The sequence below is a fragment of the Heliangelus exortis genome, chromosome 1, assembly GCF_036169615.1.
Source record: "Heliangelus exortis chromosome 1, bHelExo1.hap1, whole genome shotgun sequence".
NCBI classification, from domain to species: Eukaryota; Metazoa; Chordata; class Aves; order Apodiformes; family Trochilidae; genus Heliangelus; species Heliangelus exortis.
This window is the reverse complement of record NC_092422.1, coordinates 175,167,686-175,190,696: the sequence shown is the minus strand read 5'-3', so window position 1 is coordinate 175,190,696 and position 23,011 is coordinate 175,167,686. Positions and strand designations below refer to the sequence as shown.

The 23,011-nt window shown below is 38.8% G+C and overlaps 2 protein-coding genes across 8 annotated transcripts in view; one reads left to right on the top strand and one right to left on the bottom strand.

Annotated features, from left to right (window-relative positions):
* The window catches only part of AASS (aminoadipate-semialdehyde synthase), a 29,776-nt gene extending 19,994 nt beyond the window's left edge, over positions 1–9,782 (top strand). The window contains exons 19-24 of the mRNA XM_071733751.1: positions 464–631; positions 2,878–2,973; positions 4,952–5,067; positions 5,218–5,306; positions 5,630–5,806; positions 7,301–9,782. Coding sequence (XP_071589852.1) covers positions 464–631; positions 2,878–2,973; positions 4,952–5,067; positions 5,218–5,306; positions 5,630–5,806; positions 7,301–7,419 — 765 coding nt within the window. The 3' untranslated portion in view covers positions 7,420–9,782. The remainder of the gene's footprint in view (positions 1–463; positions 632–2,877; positions 2,974–4,951; positions 5,068–5,217; positions 5,307–5,629; positions 5,807–7,300) is intronic.
* Positions 9,783–15,443: 5,661 nt separating this feature from the next.
* Positions 15,444–23,011, bottom strand: part of PTPRZ1 (protein tyrosine phosphatase receptor type Z1) — a 125,686-nt gene continuing 118,118 nt past the window's right edge. For 4 of the 7 annotated variants that reach the window (XM_071733750.1, XM_071733745.1, XM_071733749.1 and 1 more), the window contains 9 exons: positions 22,711–22,846; positions 21,596–21,742; positions 20,777–20,870; positions 20,399–20,472; positions 19,466–19,594; positions 18,104–18,250; positions 17,669–17,811; positions 16,877–17,012; positions 15,444–16,462 (listed from right to left, as the gene is read on the bottom strand). In XM_071733750.1, coding sequence (XP_071589851.1) covers positions 16,322–16,462; positions 16,877–17,012; positions 17,669–17,811; positions 18,104–18,250; positions 19,466–19,594; positions 20,399–20,472; positions 20,777–20,870; positions 21,596–21,742; positions 22,711–22,846 — 1,147 coding nt within the window. In that variant the 3' untranslated portion in view covers positions 15,444–16,321. The remainder of the gene's footprint in view (positions 16,463–16,876; positions 17,013–17,668; positions 17,812–18,103; positions 18,251–19,465; positions 19,595–20,398; positions 20,473–20,776; positions 20,871–21,595; positions 21,743–22,710; positions 22,847–23,011) is intronic. The other 3 variants (XM_071733747.1, XM_071733744.1, XM_071733743.1) reach the window with 1 other exon arrangement.

Sequence of the window (23,011 nt, the reverse complement as noted above, 5' to 3'; positions counted from 1 at the left end):
TAATTTTTTTAAGAAAGAGAAGCAAAATTCCATCTGTCTCTTTAGATTTGCCTCCTCCTCCCCTATAAAAAAAGAGAATTAAAAACTGGACCAAAAAGCAAGGAGCCTGTGGGCAGAATCTCCCTTCACACTGGTCTAGTCTGGGGAGGGGCTCCAAAATTACACTAAGTGAAATGGGAACCTGCCACCTTAATGTAAATGCAGCAGGAATTAACAGTGTGTGTGAGAAGGATGTGGCTTCTTTTAGCCTTTTGATTAATAATGGCTGACACAGTGCCTGCTTCTCCATCACAGGGTATCTGTAAATGTCTTTTGCGACTGCTTTATTTAGGTTGGGTCTGTCTGTGCACCAGAAACACTAAGCATGTTTTTCCTGTTTTGATCATACTTCATCTTTTCCATTGTAGGATAAATTGAATAACACTGCACCACGGTAATATTGCTGTTCTTTCACAAAATTTAGATTGTCAATATTCCAGCTGGAGGAGCATTACTTGATTCTGTGACTTCGATGGATTTTTTCCCAGGATTAAATCTTGAAGGTTTTCCTAACAGAGACAGTACAAAATATGCTGAGCCGTATGGTATTCAGACAGCTCACACTTTGTTGAGAGGCACCTTAAGATACAAAGTAAGTTATTGTTGTTTTTATTATTAATGTTTTACTCAAGAAGTGAATGTTGTAATTTCAAGAAAACTGTCTGTTTAAAAGTCAGTCTTCCATAGATCTGTACTTGCCTTTGATGAACTTTCCACTCTCCCAATCAGGGTGTAATTGAAAGCACTTTTCTTGGGTTTTTTTCTAAAATGTATCTTTAGCTGGTTTATTTAACAGGTGTTGTAAACAGGAATAGTTTTACTCATTTTAGGCAGCTGCTCAGGTGGCTTGCATAATCTGTATCTGTGTTTCTTTTTTCCTCTGGCTCTGTAGTTGGTGTCAGATCAAGAATAAATTTCAAAAAAAATCAAATAATCTGTCATGTTTGTGTGATATGTGTTCTGATGTCTGTTTTTAACATGATCTGTTCTCTTAAAGTGGATAAAATTTGGAACTTTGGAATTTTGTTCATTGCTTATATTTCTATGAAAAACATAATGTAAAAATCTTACAGAAAATTATGTTTTTTCCATTATACTGAGAGTTTTTTATTAAGTAACTGGAAATCTTGAATTTGAGCAGCTTTAACATTTTGGTCAGTTAAGTAAAATATTGAGAGATAAATGTGCTTTTCTTCTGAACTGACAGACTACTTGCCTTTCACTTGTTAATTGCAATTGCACAAAGCAGGATCAAAGCAATATTTTTTCTTTCAGATTTTTTTATTATTTTGGGGGTCAATATATTTAAAGGAGGAATAAACCTAAAACCATGTTGAAGATTTGAAAAAGCTTTTATGGATGTTGTGATGCATCTTTTGAATTAAGGTGTATGTCAAGGTTTAAGTTATTGTTGTTTTGTACATGGCTTGAGGAGCATGCATGTCCTTTCCCTCTTAATTCCTCTGTTGCAGTACAGAAGGATTTTTTCTTTATTTCTGGGATGGATGGAAGGCCAGTGTGGGGTAATAAGGATTAGAAATTGCAATAGCTCTCTTTGTCAGTCTAGATACAATCTCTTTTTCAGAAGCTAAAAATATGTGGAATGCATCTATCTCATCATGGAGTCTTAATATGACAGTATCTACTCTTCCATTTGGTGCCTGGTAAAATTTTCTTCTTTTACATAGGTGTTAGCACAAGGAAAAGCAAAAATGTCAGGGTGATATGAAGAGTTGTTATCAGTGTGCTGCAAAAACGGTGTTTCTGTGGTTAGTGCTGTTTTCCAAACCCCCAGAGCAGGTCCATAGTTTTGGGCTGGGGTTATTTTGCTAAGGTTGCATGGAAGAGCTTGCCATACCTCTACTTGCATGGCACTTACATGTCAGAGCTTAATGCTGAGCAGGGCAGAAGTTAATGCTGGCCTTTTGCACATGCTGCTCTATTGCAGAGAAGAAAGCAAAGCATTCTCTCTGGAAGTTAACATCTCTGAGGAATTCCTTTTACAGGTTCAGTTCAGATAGTTAATGGAGTCAGTTTAAAAAGTCACATCACAGAAGATCTCATTGCAAGGCCATCCGAACTGATAACCTAGTGCTGGTGTAGGTGGCTCCTAATTGTAATACCTCTCTGTCATGGTGCTTGATTTCCACCATTTTTCCTGTTTACAGCAGTTTCCAGTCACTTGCATGTACATGATTTCAGGTATCCAGCAGCTTGTGGGAGTGTTAAGGGAATACAAACAAAAATTAACAGAAACCAGTTGAGACTTCTTTATCATGCAGCTTATTGCAGTTCTTTGTAAATACCATTCTACTGCTGTCCTGGTTGTCTCTCAGATATCCTGAAAGAAAGATACAAACACACAGTATTCTCACTTCTAAAATCAGTTTATCTGATGTCCATACAATCACACAGGGGTAACACTGGGGTGAGCTGATTCCAGAGGTGGGCTCTCCATATTCAGCAGTTTTGCAGCCAGCTGGCTGATATAACCCTGTCTGTCGTGATGTGCTGGAGTTTGAACTAGTGCTGGCCAGCTTAGCCACTGGTCTCATTGATCTCATGAAACCAATGCTACTTGCCATGAAGTATTGATGGCAGAATAATAAAAAGTCATTAAAGAGGGTATTGAAAAGTAGGGGCAGGGGTGGAGAGGTGCTGAGTAAAGTGCAGCTCTGTAGCAGTAACCCCATTGGCATTGTGTTATTGTGGCTGCCTTCCTATGGAAATAATGCTTAACACTGCCATGGTTGTGTCCACCACTAAGTCCAGAGCAAGGAGAAATATTCACCTCAGGTTCAAGTTATTATTTTTAACCATGTTATTCTTTTATTTCAGGGATACTCTAAAACCATGGGAGGCTTTGTAAAACTAGGATTAATCAACCCAGATCCTTATCCTTTGCTAAGCTCAACCACACCACTTCTGACGTGGGTGAGTCACTCGGAGTACTCTGCTTTTTTTTCTCCACTTTATTAATGTTTTTCCTATTGTGAGGCTTGGGTGTGCTTAGCAGTGGTAACCTTGTATTTCATCCTGGTCTTACCTGCATTTTGTTCCTATAAATCAGGAAGATTTTCTTCAACAGAGATGTAATACTGTGCTGGTACAGATTCCCCAGGGAGACTCTGGAGTCTCTGATGCTGGAGGCTTTCAGGACTCAGCTAGATGGCCATGGCTAACTTGAGTGCTGGTGGTACCCCTGCTTCAAGGAGGGAGTTGGGCTAAATGACCCTCAGAGACTGTACAATATTTTTATGGATTGTCTTAAATTTTCTGTCAATTAGAATTCAGCCCTCAGTGCTATGAGTTTGTGAACATATTACTACTGGCCCATCATCTTCAATGTAAAAGTATTGTTTGAGGTATCAAGAAGTAAGGCATCATGCCTAAATGAATATTTAAATTTTTTTCCTGTTAAAGCTCTGTACAAGACCTTTTTTGTCTCCTGTTATCCTGCTTTTCTTTCTTGCTAATTGATGCCTCGCTTCATCTCAGCCAAGCTATGACTAATAGGTACCTATTAGTACCTAATTAGCAGCTAAAAGGTACCTGTTACTTCTGTTACATTTAACAGTCAAGGTTTTGGTTGTCTCTGTGGGCAAAGCAGGGAATTTCATATTTTAGTGTGCTGTAAAGAGAGCTGAATTGACAAATAGCTTACTCCTTGTCATGTCTGTGTGTCTGTCTTGTGAGGAATTTTTTTTCCATTTTGCAAACACCTAAAAGAATAACTTCATTTGTTACTTAGATGAACAAAGTTCAGATCTGTCTCCTGTTTCCGTCCTTGTGTTTTGTTCAGCATTAATCTGGAAAAACACCAGTTTTATGCTGCATGAGGATCTGAAGAAAGCACAGCATTTTTCTGGTGATGCCATTATTTCAAGTTAAGAATGTCTTGAGTGTTCTCAAAAGCAAAAAAGCAGAAAGTGAAGAGGCCCAGCCTTATTGACTCTGACTGACATACAGCACTGCCCATCTTCCCAAACTCAGAGGTTTTGGTCTGCTTTTTTAGCAGTTTGGCAATTTCAGTGATGTGGTCCAGCAGCATCATAAAATGGGCTAGGAATTTTTTTTCTTTTTTTCTTTTTCTTTTTTTTTTTTTTTTTCCTTGAGATTAATTTTGTCCACTCTCAGTTCTTGGGCTGATATCTAAGAGTTTTCTTTGCAAAGATGGATAGAACTTTTGTCCTTCTAGCCTTAGTGAATAAGGAAATAGGTTCATATAATCTGTGAGAATAACTATAAACTCAGTCTCAGTGCAAACCTTTTTCTCACCAATGTTGTTGCATCTTAATATTAGTTTTCTTGTAAATAAGCTAACCTTAGCTTCTAAACAGCTTGCTCATAGTTCCATTTATTATCTGCCTTTCTGTGAATGAATCAAGCAATAATTAGCATCTATTTAGCAAAAAATGGCCTTCAGATATGCACACACATCTTCAGAAAGATTTTTGGTAATATTTCCAGGTTTGCCAGAGTCTCATTCATCTCATCAGTTTTATTTCCTTCCCTTATTTCTAGGCTGACTGAAAGGTATCCTTACATTCCTGACTCTTGCTGTTTTCAGGTGGCTTCTCTCTCTCACCTTAACATCCTCTCAGTGTCCCCTTGTATATGCAGATTTATATGTTCTTTCTTCAGTGCCAGAGGAAGGGATAAGACTAAAAAATAGGGGCAGTCAGATTAATGGTGGGGTACAAAGTGTTTTAGAAAAAGATGACCCCTATTTTCTCTTGTGGCAATTAAAAATCTCAAACTATCTGGCTTTCTCTCTACACATAATCTGTCTCCTCAGAAGTCTTGGATATAAACCAAGTTTAGTGGAGCAGTGGGTTCTCAAAACAAAATACTAACTGAAAAGGAGGGTGAACAGGCCTTCAGGAACTTCTTTTATTTTCTTTCAATACAGAAAGAGCTTATGTGCAAACTGGTTGGGATTAAGTCACCTGCCAAGTACCAAGTTCTTAAAGAAGCTGTGTTTACCAAACTGGAAAAGAACAAAAGTCAGCTGGAGGCAGTGGAATGGTAAAATGTTCCAGTGATTTTTAGAGGTTTTAAAAAGAAATCTTCATGCTAAGACTGTTGAACTGGAATGCTGAACAGGCTGGAAGTTGTGAAACTGAGACCAAGCTGTTGATAGACAGTTTTATAAGTCTGTCACATTTTTTCTGCCAGGCTAGGCTTACTGGGAGATGAACCAGTTCCAGCAGCCAGTTCCATTGTAGGAGCTCTTGCAAAGCACATGGAGATGAAGCTGCCCTTTGGTATGTGACAGATTTCTTATTCATGGCTTTGGATAGAACAAGTCAGTATCTCTCACCAGCCTTAACAGGATTCGCTCACCTCAATAAACGTTCATGTTACTTTTTAAAATATCTTGTGATGTTGTTTATTCCTCCAATTAATCCTTTTCTTTCCCTATTACATTTTTAGTTTCATCTTAATATTCTGTCCTTCTTATTAGTCCCTATCTTAAGTCACTTCCCTTACATACATGCTGGGTATGCATAGTGCTGTGCTCATCAGGAACTTCATCTTGATATTACAGAAATGTGAGTAATGAATTGTTTGCATGCTTTTCTCTTAGGCACTGGTGAGAGAGATATGATTGTTATGAGAAATGAAATAGGTCTCAGGCATCCTTCTGGTCATTTGGAAGACAAATCTATTAATCTGGTTGTCTATGGTGACAACAAAGGATATTCTGCAATGGCTAAAACAGTAGGATACCCCACAGCTATTGCTGCTAAGATGGTTCTAGATGGTAAGTGGCTGCTCAGATTTCAGTAACAGAATTTCAACCCTCTGCATCTTTCTGCCTGTAGAAACCACATGCATAGTGTTTCTGAAGTACATGTGTGTATATTTTTAAAAAATTTTTAAAATTTTCCTGTCAGGAACTTTTAATCAGTGGTTTGGATGTTTCAGTGACAGCTCTTGATGTACCACTTAATCTGTAGAGATTTTTAGTCATTTAATCTTAACTTTTTAACTGGTGTAGAGGAGACTTTTAGCATGATAAATTACAATTGATTATGCCACAGTGAAGCAGAATAACTTATACATGTGCTGGACTTATGAAATTTGAGGCTTGGGGCATATTACAATATACATATATTGCCATATATATTTATAAACAGGCAGTCTCTGCATATTTAAGGAAATAGTGTGGTTTCTACTTGCTTGCTCTTAATGTTCAGAACTTAAATCTTCTCCTGGCTAACTGAAATGAGTGAAAACTGACAGACTTTTTTTGTTATTGTTATGTAAAAAACCCCAGAAACCCAAACTTTTGACATTCAGATGCATTTCTTCTCACTGCAGTTTCACAGATCTAGAAATAAAATGGATGCTGTGTATGCTACAATGTGTTTTAAATTTTTTCCTTTGTTCTTTGATGCAGTACTGATGCTGCATGAGAACATAATGCCAGGGAAGATTAGTCTGCATGTAAAAAGTATAGAAATGAGAATTCATATAATTGCAATTTGCTATTTGCATTTGTGGTGGGTTGACCTCCACTGCCTGCCTGCCTGCCTCTCACTCCTCCTCCCCAACATGACTGGGGGAAAAAATAGGATGGAACAGCTCATGGGTTGAGATAAAGAGAGGAAGGTCATCACTTACCATCATGTTACCTGCAGTTACCATCATGGGCAGAACACACTCAACTTGGGAAAAATTTAAGTTAATTTACTGCCAATTAAAAGAGGTCAGGAGGAGGACAGATTAAACCACCTTCCACTACACTCTTTTTTCCCAGGCTCAAACTGACTTCTCCATTCTGGACTCTTCATCCTCTTCCCTCTGTCCTGAGCAGTGCAGGGGGATGGGGAATGGGGAATAACAGCTCCTCTCTGCTGCTCCTCCCTGCTCCTGCTTTTCCCCTCCTCCAGTCAGCTCTTCACCATGGCTTCAGGGGAAACTCTGCTGGTGCCTGCAGCATCTCCTCCCTGCCTCACCTCCTTCACTGACATTGGTGTCACAGGGCTCTTTCTCACACTTCTGACTTTTCTCCTCCCTGCTGTGTAGCTCCTATCATGCTAAGTTTTCCCTGAGGCACCCCATCTTTGGATGAGGGGCTCAGCCATGCCCTGCAGCGGGTGGCTTGGAGCCCATGGCAGCCCTGGCATCTCCTCACAGAGGCTGCAGTGCAATCCCCCTGTTACCACAGCCTTGCCAGGTAAACCCAGTAAAGCATCTAACTTTTTTTTTTTTAATTTTTTTTTTTTAATTTTTTTCCCTACCTTTCTTTCAGGTGAAATAGATGCCAAAGGGATGGTTATACCATTGACGAAGAATGTTTATGGACCAATACTTGAACGTGTTCGGGCAGAAGGCATTGTGTACAGTACTCACAGTGTTATCAAACAGTAGCTGCAAGCAGTGGATTGAATCAGGTTTTAGCTTTGTTTGGTGTCCTCCCCTTTAAGAATCTGAATTTGGACCAGCTAAAGGCAGCATCTATCATTTCACACACAAATGATGCCTTCTGCAAAACCAGTTACTTGACTGTGCTGTAGAAAACTGTAGATACCCAGTTGCATAAATTGTGGTATTTTCCTCTTAGAACTGTTACACTTTCACATACATGTTTCAGCAACAATCAGATCTTTCCTAATATCTTTCTTAAAATATCTTGGGAGAGTTTTGTGGCTTTTTTTTTTTATTTTATTTTTTTAAATTTTTTATTAATAGAGTTTATCTTCTAAGTGTGTTAGTACTGAGACAAATATAAGCTGACAGAAGATTCAATTAGTGAATTCTTTTTTGGTGGAGAAGTCTGGTTAATGAATTCCATTGATTAAGTATGATTGTTTATGTGGTAAAAATAATTTTTCAGAATAACAGAGATGAAGGTGATCCTTAAATTTTAAGTCTTGTCCTTTTCCTTTTGACGGTATTTGTGAATGTTTTCACAATAACAATATGCAAGAAATAGTTTAGGAATTCTGCACTACCAGCAAATAAGGTCCTGTCAAACCTTGAAATGTTCAGTGGTTGAATAACTGAAATCCAGATATTAGGATTTTTTAATCCCTTTTTTATGAATGTAAACTTAAGTGGAGGAGAGAGGAAGTTTAATGCAAGCTTCCTCCCATACCCTTTCCTGTTACAGAGTGGAAGCTGGTTGCAATATGTTGAAATCCCTGCTGTTACTGTTGCCTTGTGCTGTGAAGAGAGCACATTAACATTTAGCTCTACAGCTAGAAAGGGTGTTCTGAAATACCACACAGTTAATGTGTGTGGCAGCCCCTGAGTGACGTTTACTCTTTCCACTCACACCCTGTGCCTTGTCCAGGTTAAATACTGTTACAAAGGGAATAGACTGGGTAGTATAAGCAGCTTTGAAATGCAGTAGGCTTAGAGGTTTAAATCACTACTTTAAAGTTAGCTTCTGTCCTTCTGCTATCATGCTTTTCAAGTGGTCATTTGGGCACCTGTCCATACTACTCAGTTCAGTGCCACTTTAGGCTGACTTATTTGATGCTAAGTGCTGTGCTGCACAGACATGCCAGCCCAGCTCTAGAAGCAGTTTAGCCTCATCAGCCAGAATTGAACTTTAGCTTGAGTGCAGCTTCTCTCTGACAGAACAGCAGTTGCCTCCTTCCAGTTCAGGGCTGCTTTGCTCAGGGATTTCTACACCACATTGCAATGCAAGCCTGGCTTCACCAATTAGGCCTGTGAGGTGTAATGCTGTGGACAGGTACCATTTGCACTGGTACCTGTGCAGCTGCCTGGAGCTCCCCTTTTCTAGAGCTGAATACTGATGCTGGAAGCTGATTGCTTTCAGTTTTGCTCACACGTGCACTTTGCTGGTTAATGCACAGCCTTTTACCTCCTGAGAAGTATAGTGCTGTTATCATGGTTCTGAGGGCCTGAGATTCCAGGTGTTTCTCTTCCTGGCAGGACAAGCAGACATAACAATAGCTGAAGTTTTGATATCCAAGTTGTGCTACTCAGGACTTGGATTTTTTTGGTGTAGGTATAATGGAGTAGCATTCAACAACAAATGAAGTAGCACCCTCAACAACGAGGGTGAAATGAGCCAAAGGAAGAAGGAAGAATAAAGGGACAAGTATTATTATTGAGGAGGTTTTTTTATGCTGAATCACTGAATGCTTTTGTGCTGTCAAATTTGGAATCTGTTACTGTGCCATGCATGTTCTGAATACTGGATGAAATCCTGGCTCCACTATGTTGCTTTTCCTACCACTGCCTTTACAGGCTGTTTATCTGTTGTATGGCTGGTACATGCAGCTGGGGTAAGGATGGAGCCTCCATCGAAGGGTTAAAATTAGACCTGTATCTGCTGGTTCCTTCCAGTCCAGTGCTTGGTGAGACCAGGATTTCACTCAAGAATTCTTTGCTCCATTATTTACCCCACAAGTACACAACTGTGGAGTTGTGACTCCATATGTGCATTCACCTTGCTTGCTTTTCTGCCTATGAATTGAAATTTTTTACAGGTATATTATCTCTTTGGGGCACTAAGAGAATGAGCACTACAGAATGTATTCTTCAAGAAACACTGCTACTACTTTTGAAACGTTTTATATCAGAATGTATTTCTGTTTCCCAGTGCAATGCTGCTTTTTGTTTTCTAAGTTTAGACTGAAATGAATTTATTGCTCAGCTTTTTGTATGAAGATTAGACTTCTTAATTCTCTTGGCATATTATTGGAGAAATAATTGTATCTTATACACACTATTGCTTAAAAAATAAATCCAAAATCCTATGTTTTGCTGCCATGTCTTCTTTACAGTCTAATGAGATATGTATGAATGGGACTGGGGTTTTTTGTATAGGTGGTCTACACATGTACTTCTCTATGCACATGAAGTACCATTCCATACTTCTTGCTACACTCACAAGAAAAGACTCTTCAAGGATTGTTTAAGCATCCCCATTTAACATCCATCTATATGTTTTTATACATACTGAGACACACATATCCATTTTATACATATGGAGACATCATCTTCAGATATAATCTTAAGAGATGCAATTTTTTTAGCACATATTTTTCTTGGGCACGAGGACACCTACTTCAGGTGAAAGATACAGAACCATAATGTCTCCCTGTGCCTCAGGAAGAAATATAATCTTGGTGTCTCAGTGCCTGGCCCAGCTTAGGGGCCTTTCTTGGATGAATACTTGGTTTAGTTTCTGCTAGGTTGAAAGGCTCTTATTCTGTTTGTTCACATCAGGCTGCAAGGAACAGATTATCACCAGGTTTCTTTTTTCTCATTTTGGAATCTATTCTATAGTACATGAGAGAGGAGATCTCAGGTTCTTTCTGAAATGGAGCTGCTTAGGTCTGCTACGCTCTGCCTTCTTCCCTTGCCTCAGTGTTGCACTCTGTTTCTGTCCTGCATATTCCTATAGATGAAAACTTCCCTGTCAGAGACTGGAGCACAAAACTGTGACTGACAGACACAGGGTGTAAGCTCATAGCAAAACAGCTGTTTAAGGGAAAAAATCTGGGGTACGGTAGTTGTGATTAGGCTGGAAAACTAACAAGAAGAAGGGAAGAAAAAAATTTAGCTTTGAGTGTCCAGCAGAATTTATCAAGGCAAATCAGACCATCTCAAATAGAATGTGACTATATACAGTGTACAGGCTGTGAATATCCTGAAACAAGGGAATTAATTCTGCAAGTCAGAAGGTTAGGGTTTTTTCCCTCCTTTTTTTTTTTTTTTTTTTTTTTTTTTTCTTTTTTTTTTTCTTTTTTTTTGGCTCTTGAAGGAAAGAATGCATTTTGGAAACAGAGGGAAATCAGACGTAATGTGGCCAAATGTCCTGAGAGTGACTTCTCTTCCCTCTTATCCCTTGGAAAGTCCATCATCCACCAAAGCACAAACCTGTCATACAGAAACGGGTGGCCAGACCTCACCTTGCTGCAGGGAAGCAGTGAATGCTAAGACTGTAACCTATGACACCTCAGCCCTCTGTTTCTGCTTTTAACCAATACAAGACAATAAAGCTCCTCTCCTCCCCACCCCTGCTTTGCTTATGGCTCAGAATGATTAGAGAGAAATGAGTTTAATTTGCTAACCTCATCTTGAAGTAAGCATTTACCACAGGAAACTTCAGCCCACCCCAAATTACGTTATCCTAGGACATTGCTATGGACTGTGCCAGGTAAAGCATTGTGAATAAACATTGCTGACTGGTTCAGTCAACTGATTTTCAAGGTCCATGTAAAGGCCTTTAGATCACAGGCTGTTGTACTGATAGCTGTGAGTTTGTATGAATTACAGTCATTACTGTAATTACACCATATTTCTTGGTGACTTTTGTAAAGCTTTTCCAATCTCAATCACCAAGTAAAAAGTTAGTGATGTTAGTACATTACTTAAGTTTTCTTTTTAGTGCTCTACTCATTTGTGATTTCTTAGGAGGAAGCTCACTCACCAAGTTTTCTTTGGCACACATGACACATCTTTACAGAAAAAAAATATTCTTAAACTGATGCTGTTTATTAATATCCTGCTTCTTGCAGGAGATACATAACATCTTTTCCACACTTGACCCAGTTTGAAAAGGCAGGCTGTATGTCTTTTGAGTCTGTAGCTTGGATTAGAAGAAAAAAATTAATTAGAATATGGCCTTTGTCTGAGAGAGGAACTGACACGCATTTATTAAAATCTGTAATCCATCATGGTTAAAGATTATAGAAGATTTTTTTTTTATGATTCTTATGTTTTTTCTAGATCAGAACCAATATGTGTGAGTAAAGAGATTATCCTAAGCACTTATGTTTTAAATAACTTGTCAGCAAGCTAAGACGATGAATGCGATTACAAACATCTCTGAAAGAAACCTTGACCGACAGCTGATTCCTTGGATTATCATTTTAAAATGTCTGCAAAACATTTAGGTTGAAAGGAACAGTTATATCAAGATGGGATTTTAGAAAGGAGGATTCCTTTCCTATTTCGCTTTTGGTCCGTAGAAACTTAGAAAATGTAGTAGAATGAATTGGCCTAAAGTAACTTCATGTGTACAACTATATGAGACTGTAAATACATTAACAGAAGATATGGAAACAAAAAACATGAAGTTAGGTGAGGCTAAAAGTCAGTTTTCCTAAAGAAAAGGCTGGAGAACTAGCACACAGGCATTAGTTTCTCATCTTGTGTGCTAATGTGGGGAAGTGCAGAAGTGTACACTAAGAAGATTAAGGAATATGGTTTAGAAATGGCCATAAGATCACAATTAACCTCTCTTCTGTGGACACCCCTAGAGATTAAGAAAGGAAAAATTGTTTCTATATTTTTGGATTGAAAAGGGGGGGGAATTATATAACATAACCATCCTCATTAGCCTAGATATGCAAATGGAGAATGTCAGCCAACCTGAGCACTGCAGAGGAAATAGTGAGGAACCCCCAGGCCACCTGGAAAGAGAAGATGCTCCTTTCTCAAAGAGCACCTCTTACTCACCTCTGCCTACTCCAGATCTGTGCCTGAGAGCTCTGAAGAACACGGACTTGTAATTCAACTGTTGGAAAAATGATTATCATTTGGGATGATGAGCAGGTTCTGTATATTTGATATTCTTGTCATCCCCAAAATAGCACAAATATAACACCAAAAAATCTAGATCCTATATTTCAATGGTGTTTAAATTCACTAGGGATATACTGTAAGTTCACTTTCACTTAGAAACCTATCTCAGTCCCATTCTTCCGACTTCACAATTAGCAAATATGCAGGAATGACAAGGATTGCCTGAATAAAGATACCTTGGTTCAGAAAAGTAGCTTCCCTCATTTCTGAATTATTTAATCAATGTTATGTCTGTGAACTAAAGAGGAAAGTATCTGCAAGCACATGGCTGGCACCCCTGGCCTGAGGCTTGAGCTACCTGCACAGATCCTGAAACTGCTGGGCAGTAGAGGGGAAATGTCTGATAAAAGGAAGAGTGAGCAGCTGAGAGATGTTACATGAGGTCTGGCAGAGTTTCACAGGTGATTCAAAGGGACTTCTGTGAGGGGAGGACCTTTTGGAAAGAAAATCTTGCAAGGTAAGATATACCAAGGTGATCATCTTGAGAATATCATGTACAACTGAGATGATCTAAGTGGTGGCATCAGAAGTTTCACATTTGGGTATGGCTGTAACAAAGCCAAGGCCCTTGAAGAAAAGGTAACCAAGCAGTTTACCTGCAAAGAGACAGCAAAACCAGGGTAGAGGCACAGAGGGATCAAGGTGGATATAAAAAGACTAAGCAAGGGAAAATGGAGAGCAGAGGGATAAAAGGGTCTTGTAAGCAGGCTGCTGGGCAGTATCCACTCATGGCCTGTGCCTGGTCACTGCCCTCTGTCCTCTTAAATCCTTTTCCTTGTCTCTGTGTGATGAATTCTGTTGCTACTGCTCTGTGGGTGAGTGTGTGTGTGCATCTCTGTCTGCAACACATGCCCTGTGTGGTTCCTGGCCAGACCAGCAACAGGGAATGGGCTGAAGCAGGAGAATCCTCCTGCATTTGGCTCTGGTGGACAGGGAAGGGGAAACCCTGTGGCTCCAAGCCCAATGGATTCAGTCACTCCATAATCTCTGGGACTGCACTGCTGCGGTTATAAAGAGAAGTGCAAAAGAGAATCTGAGAGCATCAACATTAACACAGTTTTACAAAACAAACTATTCATTATGTTGTTTTGATTACCATGTCTATATATGTTTTGTTGTTTTTTTTTTTTTAAAGAGCACAAGAACAGGAAAGTCTGCTTTGCTGCTGGCTCTTCTGTCATTCTGTGCCATTCTGTCTCCTGGTCTAGCTCCTTCACGCTCACTTCATGTATCAACAGTGTGAGGACTTTTTAAAGTTTCCAGTGTTTATATCCATTTAAAATTAAATTTGCTTTGGCTCTGTTGCAGCTCCACCTCTCCTCAACCCCACATTGCTGAGGGGGAAATCTGGGTCTATCTAGACAATCTATGCACTGAGATCCTTCACTCTTGCCTTTGGAATTAGTTGACTAAAATCCCAAGCCCACATCAGGTCTTTCCTCTCCTATCCTTACTTCTCATCTAAGATAGTGTCCATTAGTTTCTATGGCATTCTAGTCCAAACCAGTTATCTCTGCTCTCAATATTTCTATGTAGCAACTGAATGTACCACAGTAAGATAATAATTACTCCTATGTCCTGTGTTAGTTTTAAACAAAGATCTATTCTGCTGCAGGCTCCTCTATCCTCCTCAGTGCTGCATCCCTCTGTACAATGATCATCTTTTCTTGCCAGTTCAGAAGGTGACAGAGAAGAGTTGAGTGGCTAAGATGAAATGTTTGTGTTTGATTCTTGTAGAAATTACTTGCTTTATTGCTTCCCAGTTTCACTTTTGCTTTGCCAGAGGAGGCAATAAAGAGCTCAGCAGCTGAATGAACGATCTGAAGCAAAACCATCAAGGAAAAGTCTTGCAAGGGGGCAATTAGGTGATTTGGAGGCCTGGGACAGCCCATTAACCTGTGGAAGACCAATATGAGAGATGTGTAAGGAGTGGCTAAAAGGGGAAACTTGGACACTATGGGTAGAGGTGGAAGTGGAGTAGAGATTAAATAATAAAATGTAAAGTTTTCTTAACCTGTGGTCTGAAACCAGTTACCACAGGAAAAGCAGCCGTCTCAAGGTCAGCCTTGGGTCCTTATTATTGGAAGTAAGAGCTCTGCCATATGACAGTAAAGACTGTTTATTGTATGTGGTCATAGAATTGTCATGGTTGGAAAAGACCTCTAAGAGCACTGAGTCCAACCATCAACTGAGAAAAACCACCATGCCCACCACAGAAAGGCTTGAAGTGCCACATCTTTGTGGGTTTTTTAACATCTCCAGCAATGGTGACTCTACCACCTCCTTTTGCAGTCAGTTCCAGTGCCTGGCTACTGGTTGAGTAAAGAAATTTTTCTTCTTCTCTAGTCTAAACCTTCTCTGGTGCAACTTCAGGCCATTTCCTCTAGTCCTATCATTATTTACTTGAGAGGAGTCCAGCACCCACCTCCCTACAGCCTTCTTTCAGGTATTTGTAGAGCGTGATAAGGTCTCCCTTCAGTCTTCCCTTTTCCAAATGAAACATTCCCAGTTTCCTCAGCCTCTCTTCAGTGGACTTGTTCTACAGACCCTTCACCACCTGGACTGCCCTTCTCTGAACTCCCTCCAGCAGCTCAATGTCTTTCCTGTAGTGAGGGGCCCAGAACTGAACACAGCACTTGAGGTGCAACCTCACTAATGATAAGTCCAGGGATGTGATCACTTCCCTTCTCCTGCTGCCCACATTATTCCTGATACAGGCCAGGATGCTGATGGCCTTCTTGGCCACCTGGGCATTCTGCTGGCTCATATTCAGCTGGGTGTCAACCAGCACCCCCAGAAGTGGGGGTGGCACACTGCTATTCACAGACTGGAATATTTATATTTATTTTTGCAATGCCATAGGTAAAAACAATTTAACAATGCCAAGTACAGGTGTTATTCTCATAAAAACTTCTCATTTCAAAACAAATGTTTTCTATTTGCCACAAAAGGTTAAAATCACATGCAATTATATGAAGGTTATTTGCTTAAGATGCACAATTATATATGAGAAGACTTTGTTAAAATAAAAACATACTGGACTACATCATTTAACGAGGCAATTACACAGAACTAGAAAACTGACTCTGTAGTAAAATATAAAAATCTACAATTATAAATATAAATTTGGTCCATGGATCACTACTGAAGTAGCAGTATTTACAGTATCATATTACCATTCTAAATGTCTAATTGAAGTCTTAAAATGTTGAATGTTATGGAGAACAGTATTTTATTTACATTCTACTATATTAAAAGTTATAGTTCTAGCAAATTTGAATTGTTATAAATACAGTAAATAAATCAAATACTAATCCCATGACATTTGTAATTGAGAATCTTCTAACACCTATAAATATCATAATTTTAAGTTAAAAGTAAAGCCAGATAAATCAAAAACTAATACTGAAAAAACATACCACAATTCAATTCTTAGAAACACTGTAAAAGTCAATCAAGTTAGTCCAGACATAACAACGTATTACAAGAAATCTTTCAAGAAAAGGCACACATTGTTAATGATAAAAAATCTGCAGTAAACTCATATGTAACAGAAATAACTGTTTGCTTGGGATCTGATTATATTTAGAGAGACTGGGCAGATTTCTCTCTCCCCAAAGTAAAAAAACTGAAAATAATAATGGTAAACTCCAGATGTGACTGGTGTGATGTAGATATGTGTGTGTTTAATTTGATGTGTTAATTAAACTAAAGATTCTAAACTTTCAGCTGCATTTCCATCGGGTAAAGCTGAGCCATTACTGTCCATAGATGCTGAGGGATTTTCTTCTTGCCTTGTGCTGACAAGGCTGAGAATAGCTTTGTACAAAAACTGGTACTGTTCCTGGAGAAGAAAAGAGGATAGAGTCAGTATGCTGTCAGAAATAATAACACTAGATTAACTTGTAACACTGTTACTCAAAATTAATTAACAGCTGATGTGTCAGTCTGTTACTGCACTGTGCTCCACATTTTATTGGATTACTGAGCATGGCATGACACAGAGCAGGTTTTATGATGATGAAAGCAGCTCTGCACGTTTTTAATATGACCACTTGGTAACAACATAACAGCTTTTCACAGGAAATACTTTGTTTTGAAATAAGCAGCAGGTCCACTACAGCACCTCTGGAAAAGAGTTTTGATTAATTCATGTAGAAACTAAGATCCAGGTGGTTCAGTAACATTGCTATAAGACCTAAGCATGATAATACCACACACAGGAAAAAAATATGCACATATTTTACTTATTACTTACAATGTCTGTAAAGACTCCGGGTCTCATCAAATTTATCATCTTTGCTACTTGGTAAACATCCACTGAGTTCTCATTTTCCAGTTGATGCATCAGTGTGGTTAAAGCACAGAAAGTGCCTGCTGTCACCCCTCCATGCCTTTATAAAGTAAAAAACAAACAAACAAACAAAAAAATAAAACCCCCACATTAAAAAAGTCTCTAGAAACCGAATCAAGTTCTTCTATAGCAGAAGAAAATACCAACTCTAGGGTAAACTCATAAGTAATTTCTCTCATGTTAGCTTTACACTTTCTGAAAGTGTAAAGTGTAAATGCCTAGCATTGCCTTACCACAATCTTCCCTGCACATGGCTACAACTTTTGGAGATTGTTTGAGAGCCAGTCTTAGAGTTATTGCCCTACATTCCTCCACCAACCAAATCCTGAAGGCCTCTTGTCCCCCAGTATATCAAAACTTCAGTGCTTTTAGTCCATTCTTAAACAACAGGAGAAAGGTAAGGTGCCTCATCTAAATAGTATTAATTCTTTCAATAACAACAATGAAGCCCTGTTTGATTTCCTCTATGCCTGACTTGACAATCAGCTGGTATATCAAAATGATAGAACTGAGAAGGAAGCATTGAAGTGTGATAAAATGGAAATGTTTCTCTTGTTGATACCATTGAAACAGAAGCAGCAGCACTATAGTTAGCTGCAGACTTTGTGCCTTGTTTCAGCAGCCTTCACTCTAAAGAGATGCAAGGGTGGTTTTGCAGAAAAAACATCAAAACAGACTAAAAGTTGCAGTTCTTACTCATCATGTACAATCATGGGTCCATCACGGTTGGAAGTTTCCTCTTTGATGATGCTTATCAGTTCAAAAGTTTTACTAATAGGACTATCAGGATTTGGCCATTTTGGACACTGAAAATGCCTTACTTCAAGTACATAGTCATCCTAAAAGAGTGAAAAAAACCCAAACCATAAGTCATTTTGATAAAAGATTGACTGTCTTTTTTCTTATCCTTCACCCTGTTCCCATCCAGCTCCACCCTCCAGATACAGAATCCCACTGCTATGGAGGTTGGACTATTCCCCATGTCACCACATCACCTACAGAGGTTACTTCCTCCCTGTCTGTTTCAAGGGCATGGAATTTTATCCCTTAGTTACCAAAGAAAATATAGCAAAATGTAGGCATTACCTCTAACAAATGAAGTCCTAAGTTACATGTTTATGACAGTGTTACCTGTGTAGCTTCTAAAATAAAATCTTGGATTATGAGCTTCTCCTCATTAGACAGACACTTGTGTTCTTCAGCAATCATTGTAACTTTGAAAGTCTCACAGTTTATAGGTTCGTCTTTGTTTGGCCAATATACAAACTCATCTTCAGCCTCAAGGAAAGAAAGAAGTCACAGAAATAATGTTGACCTCTCAAAGGAAAACTTAATCCAACATAATAAATAATGTCAGGTAACGTGTCATGTAATCAATGCAGCCAGATAGATTTTAATTGTCAAATCAAAATTTGATTTGGATTACAAACATGACAAGTGATGGTTTCCAGACATGTTGGTAGTGATTGTGACCAGGAGACCATGGCGCCCTGTGGAGACAGAGACACATGGAACAGGCAGTGTGTGCTGTGCTGCTCTGTGCCACACATCCAGTCTGGCTTTCAGGATGTGTTGTGCTGCCCATAGCCCACGGCCACTGGATAAACTTTCCTGATGGACTGTAATTTAGGAGCCTGCAGGCAGCTCCCACTCTGTACCAATTATTACACCACTTGTGTGGCCTTGGGATCATCTAAAAGTGCAGGTAGGAGTTCTTATGAGAACATTCTTTCTGTTTGACAGCACAAATGACAGAGCTGTTTTAAGAAAATACTATAATGGTTTGAATGACCAAAAGGTGATTGATAATCCTTCAGTGGATGGGAGCTGCATTGTGTGCTGTAGCTTGATCAGGAACCCATTCAGTGCTGCCCAACCTGGCGTTCCCAGCATCTACCTGATAAGTAGAAAGATTACCTATACTAAGTTCTCCTTTATATTTTATCTCTAAAAAAATAACATCTTAAATGATATTCTAGAGATTTAGTGTCTTTCCTACGAGGATAATAATAACCAACACATCCTGGAAAACCAATCTCCCTTATTACAAGAGCTAACTTAAAAATCCATTTGTTTTATAGAACAAAACGTGAGCAGAACACTCATAAAACATTTGGTGAGAAGAAAAAAACATAGTCTTGAGTATTCATGTTTTCTCAACCATGCAATACTCTCAAAAGCATTTACACTGCTTTCCTCCAGATTCATTACCAAATGCAATGCTCTCTCTCACCTCAAGATTTCTCTAAGTAGCAACCTAAAAGCTCAGATGTTCCTGAGACAAGGTCTCCAGATTTACACAAGATGATTTGGGGCATTTATATATTATACAGTAATATTCATTTTTAATTGTTCAGGAGTGGGTTTTTAAAATTTTTTTCCTTTCCTTTTCCCCCCAAACTCCAGTATATTGGCTCATGGCCTGCATATTTCAAAACACTAATACTAACAAACTTCATATATACACCCTCAACAATCAGCCACAAAACATACCATATTCTGGCTATCAGGAAGCATGACTATTAGCTGGGCATTATGGTCCCATATCATTCTCCAGAAATCCTTGATAGTGTGTAGTAAGGGATGCTGAGTAATAATGAATTCATTGCTTTGATAATAGCCCTGCAAAACAAAATCAACAGACTCAGAACTGATGCCCAGCTGTTAACATTTAAAGGAATCTTCTAGAGGACAGAATAAGAAGCCTAGAAAGTGAATTCCAGACTTTTGCCTCTTTTGGCTTCCTGCAAATAATAGAACAATTTAAAATTTCAGTTTCAGTATATTCCAGATGAAAAGAATAAAATCAATCACACTAGAATAACTTTTAGAACTTAAAAAAAAATATTAAAAAAACCAAACAAAAAACAAAACCAAAGAGAAATCAATGGAGACTTGAATTTAACTCAGAATGAAAATACATCAAGTCACACACACATGCTAATTGTTCTGCAATAGGCAGAATTCCAGAAGAGCTAATGGAGGGGAAAAGAATTGAAGAAAACCTGTGGAACAAGAAGTCAATGAAATGCTGATAAGCTATGGTGTCTTGGGCTGTGCCAGATGCAAAAGCTCTGCAAGATGAGCAGGGAGGAAGGCAAATCACAGTATAACCATTACAAACTAACTTGTTACTTAACACTTTTATTTCAGCTCAAAAGATTCTTCCACATGTGGCACTCAGGTTTACCAGATTTTAAAACTATGACAGGATTTTTGGTTTACAGATTGCTTAACCAACTTAAAAACAGTTGTAACAGCAATAATACTTCTTGGGGAACTAATTCTTTCAGGCAGAGTGAATAGTGCAAGAAAGGAGCTTTGACAATTGGAGCTCCGCCACCCTAAGTCAGACTCATGGTGTTTGTGAAAACAACTCCACAATGGGACACTGTTTTTCACCAATACAGTTGACAACTGACTTACCATAATATAGGAAGCATTGATGTAGTCTGTCCCTTCTCCAGACAGCGATGAGATACCCACTCTAGATCTTTCCACTGTAATAAAAAGTAATAAAATGGCACATGCATTGCAATGTCTCATATATTATAGCAATTATCTCACATATCTCATATTAATCATAACACTAAACTTCATCAATTGTGGTGTCATCCAGCCATCTATTTTGTTTTCCTACATGTAGTATTTATTCAATTTATTCCCTGAAAGTATTTTACAGAACATTGCTCCACACCAATTGCTCCACACCATCAATTCTTGCTGAGGAAAGATTAAAGGTTTGACAACCTTTATATTCATAAACATTTTGCTCACCAGAGAAGCTGATTTGAACAAGCTTACCAGGAATGATGGATGAAGTTCTGTTCTTTTCCCTGTTACACTGCTTAAGTGCCGTTGAATAATCACATTGCTGTGTGTTAGACTGGCTCAGTAACTGGAAGAATAAAGTTAAAAGGAATCAGGTAACTGTACAAAAGCTGCATTGAAGAGATGGGGGCATGTACTGCAGGTGAGCAATCTTTAGCAAGTCATGAGAATCTTGAAAAAAAAAAAAAATAAGTTTGATTTACTTCTCTGGAGTCGAATTAATTTGAAAAGAGAGGATTTTCTGTGCTGCCTCTGTAAATAACCCAGTGGGTGAGCTATACTTCCCACTCTCCCCATGAGTCAGTGAGCTGTTTTCCTTACAGATTCTGGGCTTTTATCAGGCTGGATCTCCTCTTTCTTTAAGTGCCTGAATGTCCCATGAATGCAGACACTGATGTCCACATCCATGAGTGTCGAAGTGTTCACTTGTCACCTGTGGAGGTAAAGTCTTCTTTTTCTGCTGTACACTGAGGGGAGTTTGTTAACTGACCAATATAGTTTTTCCAGACTGTTGTTTTACCTTTGAGATCTTTGTGCAATGGCATGTAGATAGATTTTCCAAAATCTGTTTACTGGCCTATTTCTTATGCTCTTTTAAATTTTTTTAAATAGTTGTTTCTTTAAGAGTAGGCAAATAATTATTTTGTCCCAATTGATTGCATTTGTCAAATTGCTCTGAATGTGGCTCAGCAGTTAAATTTACCTAGAGAAAGTTCTGCTGAGATGACTACTTCTAAGCCATTGAAGCTTGCAAGCCTAAAGCTTTTTGTGTTACTATCTTGGAGAGCTTACCTTGAATTGTTTCTCCAGTCTGGTCTTCCCTGTTGGTCCAGGAATCAAGAGAGCATTAACATAGGCATGAATGTGAGTCTCAAGGACTTCTGTTTCTTTACTGAGTATTGCTTCAACCAGTGCGTCGTGAATGAAGATGTATTGCTCCTGGGAAAATAAAACCAAACATCTGAGCTGTAATTATTTTCAGATACTCTTGGAACACTCTGGTTAAGCTGTCACTTCTGATCTGGTCAGTATTTCCCCATAGTCTGTTGCTGTAGGGGAGTTTTCCCAAGTGACCCTTTACAGTCAAGGCTGTCCCTCTGCAGTGACACTATGCATTTACAAGCACAAATGAGCTACACATGCAATGTATGAATGATACCAACTCCTCACCACCTATCATATCTCATGTTCACAGAACAGAGATAAAAATGCAAGCACAGCCTTGAGTCAAATACGCAGGTCAGCTTGTTATGTGACTCTCCCTGCCTTTCTTGCAATAAAGCAATCAGTGCCAGTTCCTACCGCTATCCTCTATTTTCTGTCTCACACCCTTTGGGACAAATGCCCCTGCTGTTTGTGATTACCTTTTTTTTCTCTGTTAAAAGTCACTGGGGAATCTAACCACCTGTTCTTGAAATATGAAGTAGACTTTCAAATGCCCTGCTGTAATCCCCATTGTTATCTTTTGGTCTTTCACTATTCTACATATAATCTTTAGTTTAAAGCAGCTATAGATAATCTTCTGTGTGAAGCAGGTTTTTATCCTTTTTATTGCTTGATATCAACTGTTTAATCAGGTTTGGGGAAGAACTGAACACCTGACACAGGTGTTTCTGATATCTATGACAAATGTGCATGCCTTGCAGGAAACATGATTTATCCAGACTTTCTCTCTTATGAGTCCTCCTTAATATACACATAAGAGCTCACAGGTAATATCTAGTGCATTGCTCTGAATGAGCCTAGAAAGATGTCTCTATAAGAACAAAGGAAGCAAGAGGGAAAAAAAGTCCAGTCTGGTGACTGGTTGCCAGTCTGGTGGTGCCAAAAAGAGGACTGCACCATCTCTCTTCCTGCAGACAGAAATACTCTGTGATAGTCTCTCATTATAGATATTTTATTCTTACCTCAGTCTGCACCAGGTAGTTCCTCTGGGTACGTATGTGTTTTAAGAACCCAAAGATGTTGACTGTCCCTTCATGCTGAATTTGCTGCAGCATGCTGTCTAACACTATGTATGTGCCTGTCCTTCCAACACCAGCACTACAAAACAAAAAAATAGTCTTGAGCTTGAAGTAGAGCAGTAATGAAAAGAACTGTTACTTACACGTCTTTTTCAACAAACCAATAAGTAGGAAAGATTTTCTACAAGTTGTTTTATCAGGTGATACACTTTGCTAAAACTTCAAAGCTGGTAGTGAAGAAAAA